This window comes from Oratosquilla oratoria, chromosome 8, assembly GCF_046742065.1.
Source record: "Oratosquilla oratoria isolate Oo_2021 chromosome 8, ASM4674206v1, whole genome shotgun sequence".
In the NCBI taxonomy this organism is placed as follows: Eukaryota; Metazoa; Arthropoda; class Malacostraca; order Stomatopoda; family Squillidae; genus Oratosquilla; species Oratosquilla oratoria.
The window spans coordinates 16449382-16475732 of record NC_134784.1 but is presented as its reverse complement, the minus strand read 5'-3'; the positions used below and the strand labels follow the sequence as shown (position 1 = coordinate 16475732).

Here is a 26351-nt window from a genome sequence, read left to right as displayed (position 1 = left end):
AACCGAGAATAGGTATTTTAGCACTATTGATATCAATTCTGGCAGGCTGAGTTGCATGAAAACTCAAGAGAATTCACAGCCTTTTCCACACCAACAGGGCACTATGCGTTCAAACGAATGCCATTTGGGTCGTGTAATAGTCCATTGACTTACAAGAGATTAATGAATAAAGTTCTAGATGGGTTGTTAGAAAACACTGCCCGTGTATTTCCTAATGATATCTTAATAGTTTCTCAAACAGCTGTTGAGCACTTTAAGAAATTAGATTTGGTATTCTCAAGACTAGTTGAAGCAGGATTGAAAGTGAAACTTGAAAAATGTAAGTTTTTGCAGGACAGTGTTATTTATTTGGGACATAAAATAGACAGGCATGGACTTAGTACAGTAAATTCAAAGGTAGAAGCAGTAAACAATGTAGAAAACATTAGAAGTTTCTTGGGATTGACAGGATATTATAGGAAATTTATCTAGGGATATGCAGACATAGCTAATCCATTAAGTTCTTTGTTGAGGAAAGATTCAAAGTTCATTTGGGGACCTGCACAACAGCAAGCTTTTGATAAGTTGAAAGATAAACTTACTAGTTCTCCAGTTCTCATATTTCCTAATTATGATATGGAGTTCTTTCTTTGTACTAATGCGTCTGACATAGGGTTAGAAGGCATACTAATGCAAGAGAGAAATGGAACATTGAAACTGATGGCTTACACATCTAAACTTTGTAATAGTTAAGTTTAAATATATTTCAGGTGGAAAGAATGTTGCAGCAGATGCACTATCTAGAAATATTAGCCAACCAATATCAGGGTTGATCAATTTCATCTGTAGCATAGATGAACTAATAACATTAGATGAGGATATGATAAGGGAACAAAAAAATTAGTTGGGAAAAAGTAGCCCAGATTTTGATGAACCCAAGAGGTCCTCCAAAATTACCAAGAGAGTATAAGATGGAGGAATTTCATTTGACCAATGGACTTTTGTCTAGAAAAACAGTTGTAAGTGGGACGGATATTTCTAGGGGCCCAGTGAATCAGATGGTAATTCCACAAACTCTTGTACAAGAGATATTAAAGTTATTTCATGATAGTGGCTGCATGTTACTGTGGCAAAGTGGCATGCAGTTGATACTGATACCAATATCAGGGTTGATCAATTTCATCTGTAGCATAGATGAACTAATAACATTATATGAGGATATGATAAGGGAACAAAAAAATTAGTTGGGAAAAAGTAGCCCAGATTTTGATGAACCCAAGAGGTCCTCCAAAATTACCAAGAGAGTATAAGATAGAGGAATTTCATTTGACCAATGGACTTTTGTGTAGAAAAACAGTTGTAAGTGGGACGGATATTTCTAGGGGCCCAGTGAATCAGTTGGTAATTCCACAAACTCTTGTACAAGAGGTATTAAAGTTATTTCATGATAGTGGCTGCATGTTACTGTGGCAAAGTGGCATGCAGTTGATACTTTAGGGTCTATATGGGGCGCCCCTATGGACCAGAACCACACATCATTTTGGCTGCGATAGAGGAAAACTCTATTCATAGAGAAATGATGACACTTTTATACTACGACTGTCCCTCCGTTATGCTGTCCCCCAACCCCTTGTTACTGTCCTGTACAATTTCTCTGAATATTCATTTCCTTTTTCGCCTACCTTCCCTGTGGTGGGGGAAAAGAATACTGCCACCAAGTAATTCCACTTGAATCGTAAGAGGCGAGAAAAAAGGGACAGGGATTGGGACTAAGCATCCTTCTCCTTGTAGCCCCACAGGGGACATTCCTAAAAGAAAAAGCAAAGGCATAAGAGGGTCTGGGAGTTTTCCGACCAGCACCCTAAGGTTTGGGTCTTTTAATGTGCGTGGATGTGGTACAGATGAGAGTAAAAGGGAAGAGATAGGTAGTATGTTTGTGAGAAGAAAGATGGATGTGTTGGCTTTGAGTGAAACTAAGCTGAAAGGGAAGGGCGAGTGTAAGTGGGAGGTTATCAGGAGTGAAGAGAGGGCGAGGGAGGGAAGGGGTGGCTATACTAGTAAGTGAAGAGATAGGTAAACGTGTAGTGGAGTGGAAGGAGGTTTCCTCAAGGATAATGTGGATGAAGGTGAAACTGGGAAAGGAGATGTGGGTTTTTGTAAGTGCATATGGGCCTGGCAGTGAGAAGAGCGTAGAAGAAAGGGAGGCTTTTTGGATAGATTTAAATGAGTGCATAGAGGATTTAGAGAGAAATATCAATGTAATAGTACTGGGAGACCTTAATGCTAGGGTAGGAAATGATCCAATTGATGGAGTGGTTGGGAAATTTGGAGTTCCAGGAAAGAATCGCAGTGGAGAGTTGATGGTGGAAACGTGTCTAGAAAGAGAGTTGATGATAGCAAATACAGTGTTTCGGAAGAAAGTCAAGCATAAGTACACATGGGAGAGGGTGGTGGAGGGAAGGGTGGTAGATAGACCGTTAATGGACTATGTAGTGGTAAATAGGATTATGATAGGAAGAATTAAGGATGTACATGTGCTAAGGGGAGAGGGTGGGGGAATATAAGATAATTTTTTGGTGGAAGGTAAGTTGAGAGTGGAGGATAGATGGAGGAAGAGGAAAGGGACAAAAGGTAGGGAGGTGCTTAGAGTGAACTCTTTATATGAAAAGGAAAAGGATAAGGAGTACAAGAAGAAGCTGAGGGAGGAGTGGGAGGGAGTGAAGGGTAGAGTAGAGCTAGGTGTGGAGGAGGAATGGGGATGGTTCAAGGAGGGAGTCACAACGTGTGCAAAGATGGTGTGTGGAACAAGAAGGACAGGAGGAAATAGAAGGAAGGGTAGTGAATGGTAGGATGGGGAAACAAAGAAGGTTGTAGAAGAGAAGAAGCGAGCTTTCACAGATTGGTTACAAAATAGGACAAGGGAGTCATATGAGAGGTACAAAGAAAAGAAAAGTAAAGCAAAAGGTAAAGGAGGCAAAGAGGAGAGCAGATGTGAAATGGGTAAGAGTATGACAGAAATTTTTGAAAGTAATAAAAAGATGTTTTGGAAAGAAATAAAGAGAGGAAGAGGAGGCGAATCAAGTAGAGAAGAAAAGGTAAAAGGTGCAGATGGAGAGATGATAATGGAAGAGAAGGCAGTAAGGGGAAGATGGGCAGAATATTTTAGGGAGTTGCTAAATGTGAAGGAGGATAGGGAGGGAAAGATAGCTGCAGTGGGAAATGCTAAGAAAATGACCGTGATGAGTGAGGAAAATGGAGGAGAAATAAGGAAGGATGAAGTGAAGGCAGTTGTTAAGATGATGAAAGCAGGTAAGGCACCTGGTCTGGATGGATGCCATGCAGAATGTCTAAAAAAAGGAGGTACAGTGATGGTGGACTGGCTGGTGAGGTTATTTAATGTTTGCTGGAGAGAGGGTAGAGTGCCGGAGGACTGGAGGAGTGCCTGTATAGTCACTTTACAAGGGAAAAGGGGACAAGTGTGAATGTAGTAGTTTCAGAGGGATTAGCTTGTCAAGTGTAGTTGGGAAGGCTTATGGGAGGATCTTGATTGAGAGGATTAGGAGAGAAACAGAGGGAGTAACTGGTGAGGAACAGTGTGGATTTAGGACAGGTAGAGGTTGTGTAGATCAGATTTTTGTGGTAAGACAGATATGTGAGAAAGCTATAGGAAAGGGGAAGGATGTTTTTTGGGCTTTTATGGACCTGGAAAAGGCTTACGACAGGGTAGACAGAAAGGCACTGTGGGAGGTTTTGCGGATATACGGGATAGGAGGAAAGCTTCTAGGAGCTGTCAAGAGTTTTTATGAGAGTAGAAGAGCTTGTGTCAAGATTAGAAATGGAGAGAGTGAGTGGTTCGAGGTAAAGGTGGGACTTCGTCAAGGATGCGTCATGTCGCCCTGGCTGTTCAATTTATGGATGGGGTAGTGACAGAGGTAAATGCAAGGGTAGTGGGTCAGGGATTGGAGATGGTTAAAGAAAATGGAGAAAAGTGGGAGGTGAGCCAGCTGTTGTTTGCGGACGACACTGCGCTTGTGGCAGGTTCGGAGGAAGGATTGAGGAAGTTGGTGACAGAGTTTGGGAGAGTGTGTGATAGAAGAAAGCTGAAGATAAATGTGGGTAAAAGTAAGGTGATGAGATGTACAAGTGGTGAAAGTGGCAGCAGTCTGGAAGTGAGCATTAAGGGAGAGTGACTGGAGGAAGTGGATAGTTTTAGATACTTGGGTGCAAATGTGGCAGGAAAAGGTGGAGTGAAGGTGGAGGTAGAATGTAGATTGAGAGAAGCGAGTAAATGCCTTGGTGGATTAAAGAGTGTAATGAGGAATAGACATTTGGGAATGGATGCTAAGAGGAGACTATATGAAGGAGTGATTGTGCCAACAGCACTGTATGGTGCAGAAACATGGAACATAAGAGAAGAAGAGAGAAGGAGTTTGAATGTGTTTGAGATGACGTGTCTGAGAAGTATGATGGGGGTTACTAGGCTGGATAGAGTGAGAAATGAGGAGGTGAGGAGAACAGGGGTGGAAAATGGGTTGGGAGATAGGGTTGATGAAAGAGTATTAGGATGGTTTGGACACATGGAAAGAATGAGTGAAGAAAGACTAGTAAAAGAGGTATGGAAGGCAGATGTGGAGGGAGTGAACATGAGGGGACGTCCTAGGATGAGGTGGATGGATGGGGTGAAGGGGGCTTTGGGGAAGAGGGGAATGTCTGTTGAGGAAGGACGGGAGAGGACAGAAGACAGGGGTGAATGGAGAATGGTTGTATATGGAGGAGGTTGTGATGCATGAGGTGAAATGGGTGAGGGGATGGGGGGTGAGGTAGTATGTGTGAGCAATTTTTGACGCAGCCTGAAGGGATTTCTCCCCGTCTTCTCCTTTATGCATGGGGGGATGGAGAGGGGGGGTCGCCGATTTAATGAAGCGGCCTTGCTGTGGATGTGCTGTGTCTTGTGACACTGCTTCTGACCCAGGGCAGTGGACAAGGTGCAAGGATGACCTGTCATCCAGGAGGTGCTAAGATGAGAGGGAGGGTGGAGGGATGTGGAGTGTATTCAGGGATGGCATGGGTGGGAATGATTTTATGCCTTTTCCTTTTTGGCTACCTCCCTTGTAAGGGGGAAAAAGCCTTGGTATATGTATGTATTAAGTTGATCACATTCAATTAAGGATATTTCTTTTAACCTTGTTTAGCCAGTTTATGTTATGCAGAAATAGTTTTAATAGTTCCTTGTATGACATGCTAACTCCCTTAATATTGTATATACATGCCAAAGCCCTGTAAGAGCATAGTAGCAAATGGTTGGTCGGGACCAAGTGGTAGCTGTCGAGGCCTGTAAGAGGCTTGTAGATATATGTAGACAAATGGGGTAGATGGTGAGGATTACATTTTTATGAGCTGGCTGTTTTGTAAACAACAGTTTGCTCTTAGTGTTATGTTTTTAAATAGGGGCTCGGGGACCTGATTTTATTACTTTATGTTTTGCTCATGTATACAATATGTACACTACATGTGCAGTGAATTTGAGATTGAGTAAGCAGTATTGCATGCAAAGTTGTAACAGCAGATCTGATTGGAGAAAGGGTGGAGAAAATTCAATTGGTTCACAATTGCAAGACCAAGCCTTTAGGGGAGATTCTTAAATCTAAAATCAAAGATGATTGGATTTAAGAAATCATGTCACTGCAGAACTGATCTGGGACCCAAATTAAGTGTTCTTGATGGGATTCCTGTGGAGCACACTGTATAAGAAGTAATTGAAGAAAGACATGAAATATAGTGAAGTGAAAGAAATAAGACTAGAAATGAAAAGATTATAACTGTCTAAAATTTGACAAGGTGGAATGATTCGAGTGACAGTGGTAAGATTTAGAAGAAAGTGAAGAAAGAGTGAAATTGCCTTTGCAGCAAGTTTCTATTCATTTACTACACGGATGGCAAAATTGTTTCTACCTACTTCCAAATTAAATCTACTTCCTGACAGTTTGTTATTTCTTGTCCAATCCGCATTTAGTGTGAAAATATCACCACTTTTGGTGTAAATTCCTTTTAGAATCCTAAAGACCTATATCAAATCCCCCCCCCTCCGAGACTAATTTTTTTTTTAAGATAAAATAGATTCACGTTTTAGTCCATTTTCATACAATAGATTTCTCATATCTGGAATCAGTTTTGTGGCTTGCCATTACACTTTTTCTAAGCTGTCAATGTCTTTAACAAGATTTGGTGACCATACAGAAACAGCATATTCCAAATGTGGAAGAACTAACAATTTATATCCACTTAACCCCTTCCATACGGTGCCGCATACGTAGGCGGCATGAGGAGCAAGTGGATACGCGAGGCTGCCATATCGGCGTCTTGATTATATTTATTGTAGTTGCCCCTGCATTTTTACATACTCTCTAAACTGTCTTTAATCACATTTTCTATGGTTATCAAAATTCACGGGTGAAAGAGAGAACGATCGATATAAGCGGTGACTATATTTTATGATGCGAGTATTATTACAACATGTTGTACGGCTGGCAACTGCTGCTGCCCGCGAGATTTAAGGCCCGTACTGAAGAGGTTAATGACAGATGGATTTTTAAAATCAAGAGATTGCGCAATCAGTCCTAGAATCTTAAGTGATCATTTGCCATTCTACAGTTTTGTATCAACAGCAAATTTGGAGACAATAGATTTCAGTCCATGGTCTATATCATATATACCATGAAAAAAAGTGACTTAAGAACGGAACCCTGAAGAACTCCACTTGCAACATTTTTCCATCTAGAAATTTTGCCATTTAGAGCAACTCTGTTTATGATCATCTTACCTATTACTAGTCCAAGTGCAATCTACTGGAGGCCTTGTGGCCCTCAACCTGTGGGTGAGATGGTAGCCCAATCATAGCAGGAAAAAACATCAAATCACCAACATGCATTATTCCCACTTCCACTGCCAGTGTATTGTGTTCTTCCAGCCAGTGACCACATGTCTCCACGAGGACTCCTGGCTTAACCACTATTATCTGTACTTATAATGGCTCCATCTAACCCAAATGGTCTTAAGAAATATACAATGTTAATGATTATGCAGAAACTGGACATATAAGAACATAAGAATGAAGGAGACTACAAGAGACCATAAGGCCTACACTAGGCAGTTCCATGTCCATTACCACCTGTCATCCCCATCCATAAAGTTTTCTAACAGTTTCTTAAAACAATTGATAGTTTCAGTACTCACTGCATAGTTACTAAGTCTATTCCATTCGTTGACCACTCTATTAGTAAACCAATTCTTTCCTATTTCCTTCTTAAATCTAAATTTGTCCAATTTAAATCCATTACTGTGAGTCCTGCCCTGTTATCTTAATATGATGACCTTGTTTGCATCACCCTTGTTAAAGCCTTTGATCCACTTGAACACCTCTATTACATCACCCTGCACTGTCTTTCCAGAGAGTGTAAGTTAAGATGCCTAAGCCTCTCATAAGGTACATTTCTGAACCCATGTATCATTTTGGTTATTCTCCTCTGTATTGATTCTAGTGAATTGATGTCCATTTTACAGAACAGAGACCAGAATTGTACCACATAGTCAAGGATAGGTCTAACGGTAGATAGTTTGATAATTAACTCAGCACTTCTATTTGTAACAGTCGTAGCAATGAAACCTAATGTTCTGTTAGCTCTATTCCTGGTACTATTGGACTGTTCAGGACTTGCTAGTATAGTACTAGTAATACATACAGCCCAAGTTGGAACCACACATTCTGTTGCTTATTGTTCTCCTTACAGTTCTTGAACTACTTCCTCTTGTTAAAGATATGGTTCTTTAATCTCTCCGTGTTTCTTGCTATTCTAAACAGGTCTCTCTCTGAGATATCTCTCTAAAGCCTCATTTGCACGGGGCAAGATGAGAGACAAGTCACCCGATATTGGAGACAAAAGTGAGCAAGCACACAGGCCACTTGTCTGAATTGGCAAGTGGCCTATGTGAATGAACACGTGCTTTCTTGCTTTCCTCTTCAGTTTGGGTGACTTGCAAGCTTGACTTACTTCTCAGCTTGACTGTGTAAATAAGGCTTAACTTTTGCGTGCTTTCCTACCTGGTGACAGGAGATCCAGCACTCCCTCGTATGTCAATAATTTCTGTATGCAATCAGGTCAATAATAGATTAATTGGCACCTGTCTTAATAACATGCGGACAAGGGCAAGAGTAATACTAAGATGCCCAAAAACAATCAGAATAGAATTTACAAGCATGGAACTGAATTTACCCAGTATTGTCCAGAGTTAAAGAATTGGCACCATTATGCACAATAAGAATGATAAGACAAAAACACTCCTATTTCAATAATTGTGTAGATGCATATCATACAGGCTGCCCAACAATATGTAGAACAAATATCTACACGCATAGGTTATACAGGGATATCTCACATTGTGATACCCCAATGCATGACAATTCACTGGAAATACCCTGGAGGTACAAAAAAGCACTTACAACTGTCAGCCCAAAAAAATTTCAAAAGCCAGCGCCGACCCTCCGCAGTGCCACCACTGGCGCAAGGCTACAGTATGTACTCCGCACACACCACTGTCTGTCCACTTGCACTCCACCTCGCACAGCAACAAGACGTACTGCTTCTGCTCCGCTCGACCCACCTCTCCATGTGTGCAGCCGCCATGGTACCCAAGCCACCCAAGCAGCTGTCCACCATGAGTGTGTGCACCTTGCCAACCAGGCGAAGCTTGTTGATGGTGGCATGTGGGAGGAGGACGTCAATGAGCTGTTGTAGGCTCATTCTTAGGACCTCACAGACGAAGACCTGATTGAACTGCACAGCCAGCAGCAGCAGCAGGGAGAGGAAGAGGAGGCAGTGTCACCAGTCATCCCAGTCATGCAGCTGAGCAACCTTGGTGACATTGTTACCAAGGCCGCTGCACTGTGTGATGCAATCATGGACAACGACATCGATGCCAATCACAGCTTTCAGGCATGACAGGCTGTGAAGGCAGCTGTGGCTGTGTATGAAAATCTGATAAAGAAAAGAAAAACCAGTCACAGCAATCAAAGATCACCTCCTTCGCACCACGGCCTGGCAAGCTGCCATGAAGGGTTGTGGTGGAGGAGCCTGTGGAGGCTGTGGTGGAGGCTGTGGAGTCCAAGCTCTTAGAGCCACAAGTTATCTTAGAAGACGTGGATGATGTGGAGGTGATGTTGGAGGATGACTAAAATTTTATTTTTTTCCAAGTGCACATTGTTTATTTGTTAATAAAAGTTCCTGTTAGTCTAAAACCATTCATTATTAATTTGTGGACCTTCTACATTCTGAATACTTGTATATACATAAAAATGTGCTATAAAGTAGGTCAAACAAATGTGTGTATGTGAAAGCCCCAGGCAAAAATTGAGGAGGGGGTTGACAGGGTCCATGAACACAACCCCCCTATTTACATGTAAAATCCACTTCAATATACAAATTTCACATTGCGACCAGTCACTTTGGAACACAACTCGGTCGTATAGTGAGGTATTCCTGTACAAAGCAATGGAGGACTACAATATAGTTCATTTGTCTCCCTTGAAAACAGTGACATAAAAATCCAATAGAATAATTTCCATATGGATAGATAAAACTAGCTATCCATCTGGAGACATATGAACTAGTACAAGGATGTTCAAAAACTGCCTTGAGTTGTATCTGGATTAGTCACACATGTCTTGCACATGACCTTTTGTAATTTAATGGTGTACTTGAAACCTTGTATATCTATTATTGTATATTGTACATATATTGTAAGAATCAGGTGTTCTGCTTGCTCGCTTGAGAGTTTTCCCGCTCTAAGTTGTTGGTGTCCCCAAGCGCTCAATTAAGATGACGCCTTGAGAGAGTACGCACTTTTTTGTCTATTGCACTAATTAATCTATACAATTCGATCTTGATTCATTAGCCACCCTTGTACAATGTCCTGGGAAATTCAACCATTCTGTGATGACTGCCTAGTCTCCCTTACAGTGCGACATTTCTTAATTGAGTGTCCCAACTTGATAGATCTGCAAGCACGTCGCAACAAGAATGGAATATATTGGACTGGACTCACCCTACCCCCTACTTTAAATGATTACAGTTTAAATACCTATTTTATTCGTTCATTAATCTATTAATTCTACCATAGCAAATACTTCATAGAAAAAAGCTGCAGACTTGGCCACTTGGAAGAAGAAAAGAAAGAAAAAAAAAGAAAGAAAAAAAAAAAAAGCTATATGAATCCACATGTTGCAGTACCATAAAAAAAAAAAAAAAAAAAAAAAAAAAATTAGGTCACCGATTTGGCCTACAGTTACCCCCAGAGGAAGAGAGCTATACACAGTGCACTGCAAGTGGACGCAAGGAACATGGATCTACAGGTATGTACGTGATGACCTGCCAAAGTTGAACCTTTTTTCTGATTTTTCATATTTCCACCTCTGGTGCCTGTACCTTTGGCATGAAAGATGCCCAAGTGTAATAGGCAGGAGGCTGTGGTGGCCCTCCACCTGTGGGTGAGATTGTGACCCAATTAGAGCTAGTGTAAAAAAAAAACTCTGTGACAAATATTTTCTTCAACTTTGAGTCTGCCACATGGTCAGTTGCAGCTATAGTGTTTCCACAGGCTTCCCTCAAAGGATGCAGCTTCCCCTGGGGAAATGCTATATGGAAGAAAGAGCAGGAGTTGGACCTGGTAGAAGCATACAGGACACAAGGAGCGATCTAGAACTACATCAAGCTCCCATTTGCTCTTCCCTACCTCCCTGAAAAGCACATCATCCCATCATTTGATCTGCTGGCAGCTGTTGCAACACCTTAAGTAGAACCTCCAACTGCTTACATTTGTGACATTAGATCTCTGTACAACATTGGGCCCCTCAGCATTGGTGCGTCTTCAAGAAAGCGACCCGTACCAATAACAGCTGTGAGGGGTGGTACAACCGACTGAATACCAGAGCACAGCGATATTACCTCCTGATCCAGCTGCTAAACCAGGAAGCACAACTTATCCCTATCGAACAGCAGCTGATTGGTTAACACAAATTGTGCTGTCAAGCAGATGACACAGATCCAGGGAAAACTTTTCAGATTCTGGCAGCAGTAAAGTGATGGAGAGCTTACAACCAGTATCCTCCTCTGAAGCACCTCTCACATCACTATACTAACTACTGACCAGCAGTAAAATTGAAATCATAATTCTGATTGTCTATTATATTTGTAAATACATTTAAAAAATGTATAAACATTCAATTTTTTCATTTATTTTGTAAAGATCAAAAGGCATTCCACTAGTTCTATAACATAAAATTCAAGCTTAAATTAGACCATTTTCAAATATAAACTGTGATAACCAATTTCAGATTTTGTCCAATAAAATATCTGCTAAAATTATTCCACTGGTGTATGAATGACTTTACCTTAGCATTTTTAAATACATAATTTCTTACAGTTCTTATTCACACAGAGCACCTGTGTTTAAAGAACTTGGTAGACAGCAAAAAAAGACAAGTATATATTTTTTTCCACACAAATATATTCCATTCATTTCCACCTTGAATACCATAGTTCCAAGTTTGAATCTGATAAACATTTACCAACACAGCTCCAGTTTTAACTGAGAAATGTGCAAAGCAATTTCACATTAAAAAAGCTTCGTTCTTCCTCAAGTTATCATGTGACTTTTGAAAGCATCTAGAACTACATCAAGTTCCAATGTGAGTCACATGTTCCTTGAAATGATGCTTGGAAGATATGTCACACAGGTCATACTGAAAAGGCTTCTCTCCTGTATGGGTCATCACGTGACATTTGAGAACACCCTACATTGAGAAGGCTGCATTGCACAGGTCATATCAGAAAAACTTCCCTCGTGTGTAATCACGTGACGTCTGAGAGCACACTTTTGTGAAAAAGCAGAATCGCACAGGTCACAATGGAAAGGCTTTTCTCCTGTGTGGATCCTCATATGACGACTGAGATGGCCCTTTAGTGAAAAAGCTTTATCACACAGGTCACATTGGAACGGCTTATCTCCTGTGTGGATTACCACGTGACGTTTGAGATCACTCTTTCGTGAGAAAGCAGAATCGCACAGGCTGCACTGGAAAGGCTTCTCTCCTGTGTGGTTCATTGTGTGACATGTGAGAGCAGCTTTTTGTGAGAAAGCAGAGCTGCACAGGTTACACTTGAATGGCTTCTCTCCAGTGTGAGTCATCATATGACATTTGAGATGAGCATTTAGTGAGAAAGCAGAATCACACAGGTCACATTGGAAAGGCTTCTCTCCTGTGTGGGTCCTAATGTGGTGTTTGAAATAACTCTTTCGCGAGAAAGCAGAATTGCACAGAACACACTGGAATGGCTTCTCTCCTGTATGGGTCATCACATGATATTTGAGTTCACCCTTTTGTGAGTAAGCAGAATCACACAGGTTACATTGAAATGGCTTCTCTTTACTGTGGGTCATCACGTGACGTTTGAGATCACCCTTTTGTGAGAAAGTTGCACTGCACAGTTCACATTGCCAAGGCTTCTCTCCTGTGTGATTCATCATGTGAAGTTCGAGACTACTTTTTCGTGAGAAAGCAGCGACACACAGGTCACATTTGAAAGGAGTCTCTCCTGTGTGATTCATGATGTGACGTTTGAGATTATTTTTTTGTGTGAAAGCAGAATCACACAGGTCACATTTGAAAGGCTTCTCTCCTGTGTGAGTCATGATGTGACGTTTTAGATTATTTTTTTGTGTGAAAGCAGAATCACACAGGTTACATTTGAAAGGCATCATTCCTGTGTGGGTCATCACCTGATATTCAAGATGACTTGCGTGAGACCTGCCATAAATGTCACACCGGATTCTCTTCTTTGTATGACATACACAGAATCTACGGATAGCTCTCCCAAAGAAATGTTGATGGTTATCCTCTTCCTGAAAAAAATGTAATTACAAGATTGACATTAACTCCGAGATGTGTAATAATAGGGTTGTGGATATTTTGTACACAAACCATTTCATACTCGAATCCCTTTATACCTAAACAGACCATGTGTTCATGCCCTTAGCTAACATAAAATAGGTAGAAATACTAACAGATATGGTCTTATGATATTTTGTTTCCTTCTTTTTCATTAGAAATGCACTGAAAATCATTGAACAGCTACATGCATACTCATGCTACCATGACCCGAACAAATCAAATTTTGCTTGAGGTCATAAGATTTGGAAGGGAGGAATAGCCCAGCTGGCCACAGCAGTCAACAACTCTATAAGATTCCATGTTAGGGCTCACAACACCTGAATACTAATATGCTCTTGGAGCTACATCTTACTCATCTAACTGAAACAAGTGATGTGAATCACATTATTTAAGATACATGGTGTATTTGTGTTATTTTGGTAAAATGTAACGAATAAAAATCATCTAAGAAATTGACACATTTAGTAAAATACCTATTTGCCAAACAGAAAAATCTATCAGTAATACCAACTACTACCACCACCACAAAAAAAAAAAGTTTAATGAGCTTCAGTGACCAAATAAAAACAGCACATTTCAAATGTGAACTAACAATCTATATAACTCATTAATGACAATGACACATAGAATTCTAAAATAAAAAGACTGCACATTCCTAGAACCTTATTTGCTTTCTCTGAGGTGGAAATACACTAAGAAGATTCGAGATCATTACTGATGATTATGCAGAGATCCTTTTCATTATCCACTTCCTTTAACAAATTTCCATATAACTTGTAATCATACTTATTGTTATTTTTACCCATGTACAGTGAGACCTCTCATTAACGGACGTTAATTAGCTGTGTTTGCGGTGTTTTTGGTGCTGTTGTTTAGTGCGTGCAATCACTATGCCACCCAAAAACCACTCCAAATCGACGGATTATTCACATCAACTGACACCGTTAGCCCCCTTTTAGTCCATTAATGAAAGGTAGTACTGTACATAACTTTACCTTTACTTGGGTTAAATTTCATTAGCCACTCTTCAGACCATTGCTGTAGTTTATCTAAATCTTGAATATCTAATTGGTTTAAGTTTGCCACTCCACACAATTTTGTATCATCAGCAAGCCTAGAGACAATAGATTTCAGTCCGTGGTTTATATAATTCATATACAGTACTACCTCTTATTAACGGACTAAAAGGGGGGTAACGGTGTCTGTTGATGTGAATAATCCGTTGATTTGGGGTGGTTTTTGGGTGGCATAGTGATTGCACGCACTAAACAACAGCACTAAAAACAGCGAAAACACTGCAAACACAGCTAATCAACGTCCGTTAATGAGAGGTCTCACCGTATATACTATGAAGAGAAGTGGCTCAAGAACGGAACTCTGAGGAACTCCACTTGTAAAATTTTTCCATCTTGAAGTTCTGCCATATAGTACAAATCTGTTTACAATTGTCCAACCAATTACTAGTCCAAGGGCAATTCACTGGAGGCCTCATGGCCCTCGACCTATGGGTGGGTGAGATTGTGGCCTAATCAGAGCAAATGACCAAAATTACCCCAAAACGTAATTATATATATACAGACGCTCCTCAACTTACGTTTTAGTTACGTTCCGAACGGCCGAACGTAAGTTGAAAATGAACGTAAGTTGTTACTGTACTATACATCCGTAAATTCTATTACCGTATCTTATAAAACACCCCTAAATCATTAACTACACACATAACATTGTAAAATAATAACATTAATTTCAAATAAATTAAATTCAAGCAACATAAATTGAGATGGTGGAGGAGGAGGGGGAGGAGGATGAGGAGGATGAGGCAAGGCACGTTCAGTCTGTCATTTGTGCCATGTAAACAATGGACGCAGCGTCATGCGTAAGTATCATTTGAACTACGGAGAGCGCGCTAAACTAAAAAATTCACTCCCAAAAATTTTTTTTTACAATTTTTTTTTAGTCAGTTCAAACGTAAAATCGAAAAAACGTAAAACGAATGAACGTAAGTAGAGGAGCGTCTGTATGTATATATATATATATATATATACATATACACACCAAAAGGGATTTTACCAAAAATTGTCAGGTCACCAATTTGGCCCAAACTTGTCCACTGGCAATTGTGTGGAGACCAGCCAAAGTTGAGGTTTTTCTGCAATTTCACATTTCAGTCTCTGAGCCCGTACCTTTGGCCTGAGTAGTGTCCAAGTGCAATCCACAGGAAGCCTCATGGCCCTCAACCTGTGGGTGAGATGGTGGCCCAATTGGAGAAAGTGACCAAAATCATCCCAAGAGCAAAATAGAAATTATGAAAATGGGACCAAATTTACCCAGTATTGTCCATACAATTAAAGAATTGGCAACATGCACAGTAAGAATGATGGGACAAAACAACTCCTATCTCAATAATTGTGTAGATGTATACCATTGAGGCTGACCAACAATATGTAAAACAAATACCTATCTCTGCAAATTATACAAGGTACTGGAGGACCATGATGTAGTCAAGTTCTGTCTCCCTGACAACAGAAAAATAAAAATCAAACCTTGGTGTGTAAGATAAAATCTCCATAAAGATTGATAAACTAGAGTGCAAGAAATAGGAGGTGAATGAAAATATAGTGAAACAAATATACATACATATACCAAGGCTTTTTCCCCCTTACAAGGGAGGTTGCCAAAAAGAAAAAGGGATAAAATCATTCCCACCCATTCCATCCCTAAATACACTCCACTCCCCTCCACCCTCCCTCTCATCTTAGCACCTCTGGATGACGGGTCATCCCTGCACCTTGTCCACTGCCCTGGGTCAGAGACAGTGTCGCAAGTCACAGCACATCCACAGCAAGGCTGCTTCATTAAATCAGCGACCCCCGCTCTCCGTCCCCCCATTCATAAAAGGAGAATACGGGGAGAAATCCCTTCGGGCTGCGTCAAATCTTGCTCACACATACTACCTCACCCACCATCCCCCCATCCATTCCACCTCATGCATCACATCATCATCCATATACAACCATTCTCCACTCACCCCCTGTCTTCCATCCTCTCCCATCCTTCCCCAACAGACACTCTCCTTTTCCCCAAAGCCCCCCTCACCCCATCCATCCACCTCATCCTAGGACATCCCCTCATGTTTACTCCCTCCAAATCTGCCTTCCACACCTCTTTTACCAGTCTCTCCCCACTCATTCCCTCCATGCATCCAAACCATCCCGATACTCTTTCATCAACCCCATCCCTCAATTCCCTCCCACCTCTGCTCTCCTCCTTACCTCCCCATCTCTCACTCTATCCAGCCCAGCAACCCCCATCACACCTCTCAGACACGTCATCTCAAACACATTCAAACTCTTTCTCTCTTCCTCTCTTATGTTCCATGTTTCTGCTCCACACAGTGCCGCCGGCACAACCACTCCCCCACACAGCCTCCTCCCAGCATCCACTCCCAAACGTCTATTCCCCACTACGCCCTTCAATCCACCAAGGCACCCACTCGCTCCTCCCAATCCACACTCCACCTCCACCCCCACTCCACCCCTTCCCACCACACCTGCACCAAAGTATCCAAAACTATCCACTTCCTCCAGTCGCTCTCCCTTAATGCTCACTTCCAGGCTGCTTCCACTCTCACTCATCACCCTACTTTTACCCACATTTATCTTCAGCTTTTCTCTTCCACACACTCTCCCAAACTCTGTCACCAACTTCCTCAATCCCTCCTCCGATCCCACCACAAGTGCAGTGTCGTCCGCAAACAACAGCTGGCTTATCTCCCACTTTTCTCCATTTTCTTTAACCATCTCCAATCCCTGACCCACTACCCTTGCATTCACCTCTCGCACCACCCCATTCATGTACAAGTTGAACAGCCAGGGCGACATAACGCATCCTTGATGAAGTCCCACCTTTACCTCGAACCACTCACTCTCTCCATTTCTAATCCTTACACATGCTCTACTACTCTTGTAAAAACTCTTGACAGCTCCTAGAAGCTTTCCTCCTATCCTGTATATCTGCAAAACCTCCCACAGTGCCTTCCTGTCTACCCTGTCATAAGCTTTTTCCAGATCCATAAAAGCCCAAAAAACATCCTTCGCCTCTCCTATATATTTCTCACATATCTGTCTTACCACAAAAATCTGATCTACACAACCTCTACCCATCCTAAATCCACACTTTTCCTCACCAATTACTCCCTCTGTTCCTCTCCTAATCCTCTCAATCAAGATCCTCCCATAAGCCTTCCCAACTACACTTAACAAGCTAATCCCTCTGAAACTACTACACTCACACTTGTACCCTTTTCCCTTGTAAAGTGGAACTATACAGGTACTCCTCCAGTACTCTACCCTCTCTCCAGCAAACATTAAATAACCTCACCAGCCAGTCCACCACCCCTGTACCTCCCTTTTTAAGACATTCTGCATGGCATCCATCCAGACCAGGTGCCTTACCTGCTTTCATCATCTTAACAACTGCCTTTACTTCATCCTTCCTTATTTCTCCTCTATTTTCTTCACTCATCATGGTCATTTTCTTAGCATTTCCCACTGCAGCTATCTTTCCCTCCCTATCCTCCTTCACATTAAAAGCAACTCCCTAAAATATTCTGCCCATCTTCCCCTTTCTGCCTTCTCTTCCATTACCAACTCCCCATCAGCACCTTTTACCTTTTTTTCTCTACTTGATTCTCCTCCTCTTCCTCTCTTAATTTCTTTCCAAAACAAATATACCTACAGAAAATCAATGAATATCCAAGGCAAAATGCAATACACATATTGTGATGGCTCTGTGTGTGGGTTTTGTGTGAGAAGTGTTGTTGGTAGGGAATTTTCTGAACCTGACATGTTGAAAGATTATCAGAGAATGAACGATTATATCTCCTGTACTGCTGCAGAGCTACAATCACTATACAATCCATAAATTCTAAAAAACCTGCTTACACAAATTTGTTTAATCGATGCAGGGAACTTGTACGTAACGAACAAAGACCCAACAATCCCAACATCGCACCGCCCAATCACACTTCTCTGCACCCCCTCTAAAGTCATTGAACGCCTAATACTTAAACTTGTCACACCATATATTCCCCTTGCTGACTCACAACACGGTTTTAGGCCACTACACTCCACAAACACTCTTCTGACAAACCTCACACAAAGAATTTTAGATGGCATCAATTCAGACAGGCCCCACCACAGAACACTTCTTATAACATTGGACATTAGTAAAGCTTTTGATGCTATCCCCCGCCACAACCTAACAAATAAAATATATAACACAGACATGCACAATAACACCAAAAGATGGCTGGCCAATTATCTGGCAGGCAGGAATGCTCATGTGTCATATAATGGCCAATCATCGCACATCAGAAACATTAAGAACGGAGTACCACAGGGCTCAGTTCTATCCCCCACATTATTTAATCTATACATGCATGACTTACCCACACCAGACACCTCAGAAATACAAATCTCTTCCTATGCAGACGATATAACAATCACATGCACACATCGTAACACAGACAAAGCTGCAGAAATAATCCAGCCTTACCTTGACACATGGTTCATCACAAACAGACTCAAAATAGCTCCAACCAAATCTACAGCAACACTTCTCACCAACTGGACAAAAGAACACAAATACATACCTCATCTCTACATCAACAACACTCTAATACCACACACAAACACACCGAAAATTCTTGGTGTAACATACGATACAGCCATGTCTTTCAAACAACACCTCACAAACATAAAAAAACAAATGCACACCTAGACTTAACGCACTTAAGTCAATCACTGGAACAACATTTGGACAAAACAAAGAAACTAATATAACAATATACAAACAATGCATACGCTCAGTGATGAATTATGCGAGTCCTGCATGGGCTCCTAATCTCAGTGAGACACACCACAACACCCTTCAAATCATACAAAACAAAGCCCTAAAAACAATTACAGGCTGCACAACTACAACACCTACAGACCATTTACACCATGAAACAAAAGTCCTCAAAGTCAAGGACCACCTCGACATGAGAGGCACACAAACACTTGCTGCAGCCACCACAAACACATCACACCTGCTACACTACATAGCAGAACACCCACATACACCAAGAAACATTAAAACTACACCCAAAGAAACTTTATTACGCACAGACACTCTCTTCTCTTCCTCCACAACCACCAAATACCAGCCTCCGGAAACATATTCATAATCATATCACTCACCGCTCCATTAACACACTGAAAGATAACACACTGCTGCATGCCAGACCCCCTGATATCCACCCTTCTGAATCCTCTCTCCCACGAAAGGACAGAGTCCACTTGGCCAGACTGCGATGCGGTCACCACCCAGCACTTCTAAGCTACCAGAAGAGGCTGGACGACCGTGTTGTGAACAGCTGCCCAGGATGTAACACTTCACCCCATACCATACAACACATAATGGAAGACTGCATTATACACAATCATGCACGCAAACAACACAACATACACTCTATAAAGGATTTGTGGGAAAACCCAGTTTCGGCTGTGGCCTTCCTTGGGGAGACGGGACTGCTCGGACAGACAGTCTAGGGAACGACAACAACAACAACAACTTGTACATAATCAAAGGAAAACATTGTGATGCAATGTTCATGTGGATCCCTTCACACTGTGATATCTAGCTAAATGAAGCAGATACCTTAGATAAATGAGCCATACACAAGGATAAAGTTGATGCTGAACTATATGCATAAGAAAAAATTAGAACACAAATGACAATTATTTGAAGACAATGGGACTGTCAAATATTAAATTCACATTGAAGGGGAAAGATATTTGCTTGGTTGGGTAACTGCCTGGACAGCTAGCGTTCTCTTCTTTTGGTTTGGATGTCCCAACATTGCTGAATTTTGTTGTTCTTTTCATTACAATACATGATAGTTTAGTTGAACCTTGTTTGGAATAATACTACCAGAGAAGAAATGCAATATTTATTTCTAAGATTTTGAATGTTGGAAAAGGTTTATTCATTGTGTTTAAAAAGACTGTAAGCACAAGAGACAAGAAAAATTTGACTACTCGACCAACTGGCTGGTTTTTTTTGGCCTTATTTGGATTTTTAGAGTTGTCCCATAAATGGTGCCCACCACCCAGGAAGCTTAGTACCTGAGGACTACATTAGCAAGAGTAAAGCAGTTTTTTCCAGCAACATAGGCACAATGGAGCACCTTCATAAGACCCAAGCAACAGTAAAAGGTTGGGTGACAAGACTGTGTACTGAGATAGATCTCCTCCTAATCAGGAGCCCTTTCTTCCCCCCCCCCCCCCACACACACACCAGCAACCTCCACTGAATTAGTAGAAGTACTGGAGTTATTTGATAAGAGACTTGCAAACTTAGAAGTGCAGTCAGAGACTGAACTAGAAATATGCCCTGAAGCATTAGATGATTACTTGTATAAAGCAGATATAGCTTGACAGAAGGACAGGCATACAAGATTATTGTGTGCTAACAAGCTTAAGGAACTGACTGTAAGTGATGAAAACAAGGTAAGACTCTACAAGTACTACATCATTCCTCCATGCAGGACTTTCTAAGCTAGAATTGCCAATATTTGATGACCTCAAACAGTGGTAAAGTTTTTGGGAGTAATTCTTATCATACATACATAACAGAGCTTCTTAAAATTAGCAAACTAACCTATTTATTATCACTACTAGATGGCACTGCTAAGAATGTAGTAGCAGGAGTGCCACACACCAACATTAGTTACAAGACATTCATCAAGCTGCTGATGCAATGATTTTTCAAGTCAGAATGCATAACCCATGAGCACATCCAAGTTCTTCTTCAGAACATAAGAATGAAGGAGACTGCAAGAGACCATAAGACCTACACTATGCTATTCCATATCCATTACCATCCATCATCCCCATCCATAATGTTGTCTAACCTTTTCTCAAAACAGCTGATAGTTTCAGTGCTCACTAAATGGTTACTATGTCTATTCCATTTGGTGACCACTCTACTGGTAAACCAGTTCTTGCCTACTTCTTTCTTAAATCTCAAGTTCCATTCGACCAGAACAAGACTTACGTCACACTATACATGATTTTAAGAATAAACTGGATGTGGAGAGATACAAAAACAGGTCAATATGAGCATACCTCTCATCCCGTAAAATACAACTAGGAAAACTAGGTAAATACAGATGTGGAGACTTCAGGACGAAGTGGTCAAACACAATGGAACTTCCAACCCTGGAACAAAGAGAAAGAGGCAATCTACTGGCCATTTACAGAATTATGAAAGGCATGGAAGTCCTTGACAGAGAAGACTTATTAAAGTGGGATAAAAGACATGAAAAGAAACTCAAAAAGGATAGCTATAGAAGAGATCTGGAAGGAAAAAAAAAAAAAAAAAAAAAAAAAAAATCCACACAGAGTGGTAGATGTCTGGAAAAAAATGGATGAAACAATAGTGTGTGCGAACACAATACAAGCATTTAAGAACAAACTAGATGTTGCGAGATACAAAGACGGATCACTACAAACATAGCTCCCTTTCCTGTAAAATACAACTAGGTACAACTAAAGTGCACACAAAGTTTAGAAGCCCAGGGAATTACAGGCAAGCAATGTGAAGTTCTGTTAACATCTATGATAGTGTCTAGGCCAAGGCTGTCAAACTCATTTACCACCAGCAGGCCACATTTCTTCAGAGTATACAGTACATGGGCCAGATGATTATGAGTGGATAGATACTACTTCAGAGAGTGAGTTGCTTTAATGATTTGGTTTAACGTCACAAACTCCTCCCTATCAGGAGGCTAGGACAATGCCCCTTACAGTGGGCTTTGTGTGTGGAATTTAATGAACCGTGCCCTTAATTCAACTTGCCCTGAGCAGGGTTTGAATCATCATCTTGACCTTCACTGCAAGTAATGACACCTTAATCTGCTTGGCCAGTGGGCATCCTAAAGAGAGTGATATAATAATAATGATAAAAATAACAATACTAAAGAAAGGTAAATTTAATCTACACTCATGTTCACGTGTATCCTAAAAAACAGGGGTGCAAAGGAAATGAACCTGTTATTTACATTAGTAATACTGCTGCTTCCAGAATCTTGGCACCTCTTGCCTGCACAAGTACATCAGCGTTTGGCACTAAGGATTGAGCAGTGGCTACCTTCAGTGTTGAGTCAAGAGGTTCATCAGTAAGATGAGACACAAGCCAAGACTTGTTCAAGTTCAGCACCAAAAAAGAGTTGTTCACAGACATAGGTACTGCTGAACATTGACGTCATCCTTGAGGCCAAACGTTTAATTCCAGGATATGTTGACTCAACATACTAATAAAAAGTGCTAATATCAACAGTTGAAAACTTATCCTTCAACATAAGATTACACTGGAGCTCAATTAGTTCTAACTGAAACTGTTATGATGCCATCAGCACTAACAGCAAAGGTGTTCCGGAAAATAGAAAAATCATGCTCAATGTTCATCAGTAAGATGAGACCTGTGTTGACTTGTTATGTTCATAACAGAAAAGAGATGTTCCCATACACAAGTACTGCCAAACACTGACATCACTGAGGCCACAAAACTTATCCTTCAACACAGAATTACACTGGAGCTCAATAAGTTCTAAGCAAAACTGTTCTGGTGTTTCATCAGCACCAACAGTGAAAGGGTTGTGGAAAATAGAAAAATCATGCTCAAGGCTTTTTAAAGTTTGCAAATCTTTCTCACAACTTGTTCACTAAATTGGAAATCTTGATACAGTAATTTTTGGTGTTGTTATCACCATGAAACTCAGGTGACCCTTGCAGGGACTTCAGAGTTGGAAAATGTGCACTATTACCTGCTGCTAGTTGGTGTTCAAAAAGTTTAAATTTCAGTTCAAAGGCACAAATAGTCATGTCAACCTGTCACCAATCTATTGCAACCTTGCAGCCTTGTATTCAGGTAATGCAAGTGTTCTGTCATATCTATCAAGAGAGCTAGATCTTGAACCCATTCTTTGTCTTCCAGTTCCTGCACATCCCTTCTTTTCTCATGCATAAACCTCTGTATTTCACTTTTTAATTCATACAAGCACTTCTGCACAACGCCTTGGCTTAACCACTGAACATCAGTGTGATATGGCAGAGTCCACCTGCAAGAGTGAATTTCCTCCAATAAGCTGTTAAACTGTCTGTGGTTCAGACCTTGCACACGTATGAAGTTCACTGCCTTAACAACATCCATGACATGATCCATCTTTAATGTCTTACTGCAAAGTATTTCTCTGTGAATTATGCAATGAACACTGAATTTGATGGTCTGAGTTCACAGATAGTAGTGCTTCCTTTAACTTAGTTGCCATGCCAGCTTTTCTACCAACCATCTGAGGTGCTCAATCTGTAGCCAGACTCTGTTTCCATACAGTCAACACCTATTTCATCTTGTGCACCTATCAAATTAAAAAATATATCATCCCCTGTTGTTGTTTCCTTCACTGGTACCAGTTCCACAAATTCTTCCGTTTACTTGCACATTTTCATTTACGCATATAAAAACTGCAAATTGTGCCATGTCAGTTACATATGAAATTTCATTAATTGTTACAGAAAAGGCTACAAATTTCGCAACTTTTGAGTTGACTGTTAAGATTTTCTGATAATTAATTAATTCTATCTGAAAATGTATTTCTTGACAGGCTTATGTTTGCAAATACTTAACACTTTTTAGGACAAATATCTCCTGTGGTCAACAAAATACATTTCTTTATAAAGTTCCCCTCCAAAATAGGCTTTGAAGACACAGCTGTTTCTTGTGCAATCATATAATTTACCTGAACTAGGCTCTCATTGGCTTGATGACCACATTAACCTCTTCAATACAAGTTAAAATCTTGTACAAAGTATCAGATGATGCATCACAATACTTTCATTTTTAATTTTAAAGTCACTGCTGTATTACTCATTCTCTCACTAAGAATAAACCAAAAACATTATCAAGCCAGTTCACAGAATTTGAGGGTCACTCAGCTACAACAATAAGTAAATATAATCGACACTTGCATCCTCTTATATCTACTCACACCTCATGACATCTACATAGTCATCATCACATGGAAGAGGTTAAAAAAGACTGACTGTTACTTTTTGAGTGACAGTTCTAACTCCCTAACTTTTCAGTCACGCAACTTTCCACTATATTCATCATACTTCGAAGCATGAGTACTTGTGAATGTTATGTTCCTTTCTTTACAAATCAAACAAGTTGTTTTTCCATTCACTTCAGCATAATATACAAGATTTTCCACTTTTCCTGCACCATATGATGTTATTTGTTAACTTCTTTTCTTTGGAAAGATGATGAAGGAGTTCAAAGTAATTTTATATAAAATATATTGGATATACGTAACACTACAACAGTCCAACTGACTCAAGGGACAAAACAAGACAAGGCTGGGTGAAACAAGAGCCTGCTGCATCACATTCACACTTAATATGTACAGCAAGGAGTTGAATTAACAAAATGGCCATTGTTTAAGACATGATAAATATGTCTGATGTAAAAAGATAGAGCCATCTGATTTATAACTATAAGTGATAACTTTAAAAGACAAAAGGCCAGATTAATTAATCATATAAATATAAGGCAAATGTGCTGTGGGCTGCATATCGGAGTGTGGTGGGCCACATGTTTGACACCCCTGGTCTAAGCTGCCAATGGAGTTAAGACTGTAGTGGATATTAAAAATGATCTTGACTGGTTACTACACTGGCTCTGAAAGGAAATTGAAGTACTTGTGAGAAGTGAAATGTACAGAGCAAATGCCAAGAGCAGGGAAGGAAAGAAAGTGAATTAGGTTGTGTATTTTGTAGTATGAAAAACCACAGATCTAAGAAATGTTACAAGTTTTTGGTATTTGATGGGCAGCAGAGATTTTATAAGATAAAAGAATTAGGTGTGTTTGAAATGGCTAAGCAAGGGACATGGGTCTAGAAACTGTCAAGGTAACCACAATGGGTCAATGTGTGGCATCAAGCTGAATGAAGTCACCAAAGAAGATGTGAAGGAAAATAGAAGACCCTTCAAATGCTGGTTATGCTGTCAGGTCACTATAAGAATAAGACTTACAAATAGTCAAGTTAAAGGTAATGAATAGTAAAAGGAATATTGTCAATGCAAGCTTGCTGTTTGATAGTAGTTGTGATAGGCATGTTAGTAACAAATTTGTTGGAAAATGTACTCATAAACCTGAAAGAATCACTAGCACACAAGTCCATTATAGTTCTTTTGGTGGTCATAGCTCTGAGATGTACAAAACAATGTATACAAAATAAGGTTTTTAAATGATAAGGTTAATGTTATTTCCATTGTGGAAAAGGGGACAAGTGTGAGTGTAGTAGTTTCAGAGGGATTAGCTTGTTAAGTGTAGTTGGGGAGGCTTATGGGATGATCTTGATTGAGAGGATTAGGAGAGGAACAGAGGGAGTAATTGGTGAGGAACAGTGTGGATTTAGGATGGGTAGAGGTTGTGTAGATCAGATTTTTGTGGTAAGACAGATATGTGAGAAAGCTATAGGAAAGGGGAAGGATGTTTTTTGGGCTTTTATGGATCTGGAAAAGGCTTATGACAGGGTAGACAGGAAGGCACTATGGGAGGTTTTGCAGATATACAAGATAGGAGGAAAGCTTCTAGGAGCTGTCAAGAGTTTTTACAAGAATAGTAAAGCATGTGTCAGGATTAGAAATGGAAAGAGTGAGTGGTTCGAGCTAAAGGTGGGATTTCGTCAAGTATGCATTATGTTGCCCTGGCTGTTCAATTTGTACATGGATGGGGTGGTGCGAGAGGTAAATGCAAGGGTGGTGGGTCAGGGATTGGAGATGGTTAAAGAAAATGGAGAAAAGTGGGAGGTGAGCCAGCTATTGTTTGCAGACGACACTGCGCTTGTGGCAGGATCGGAGGAGGGATTGAGGAAGTTGTGACAGAGTTTGGGAGAGTGTGTGATAGAAGAAAGCTGAAGATAAATGTGGGTAAAAGTAAGATGATGAGATGTACAAGGGGTGAAAGTGGCAGCAGACTGGAAGTGAGCATTAACCTCTTCCCTCCGGGGCACATCGCACGTCTGGCAGCATTAGCTGCCCGACGTGCATCATAATAATCGCATTATAAAAAATAAAGTCAGTGCTCAATTGTCCGTTCTCTTTCACCCGTTATTTTGATAACCATAGAAAACTGATGAAGCCAGTTTAGAGAGAATGAAAATTACGTAGGTACGACTACAATAAATATAATCAAGATGGCGACTTCGGCATCAGCGAGTACCCACTTGCTCCTCATGCCGCCTACGTAGGCGGCACCGTA

General features: G+C 40.6%; 2 protein-coding genes across 5 annotated transcripts in view; both read right to left on the bottom strand.

Moving 5' to 3' along the window:
- Window positions 1–26351, bottom strand: part of LOC143027601 (uncharacterized) — a 50889-nt gene that overhangs the window by 8489 nt on the left and 16049 nt on the right. The gene's annotated exons all lie outside the window — the stretch shown is intronic.
- LOC143027599 (uncharacterized) overlaps window positions 7692–26351 on the bottom strand; it is a 34715-nt gene continuing 16055 nt past the window's right edge. For 2 of the 4 annotated variants that reach the window (XM_076188941.1, XM_076188942.1), the window contains 2 exons: window positions 15166–15220; window positions 7692–12933 (listed from right to left, as the gene is read on the bottom strand). In XM_076188941.1, the coding sequence (XP_076045056.1) occupies window positions 11803–12933; window positions 15166–15220 (1186 nt within the window). In that variant the 3' untranslated portion in view covers window positions 7692–11802. Of the gene's footprint in view, window positions 12934–15165; window positions 15221–15439; window positions 15569–21153; window positions 21408–26351 lie in introns of those variants that run through there. The other 2 variants (XM_076188940.1, XM_076188943.1) reach the window with 2 other exon arrangements.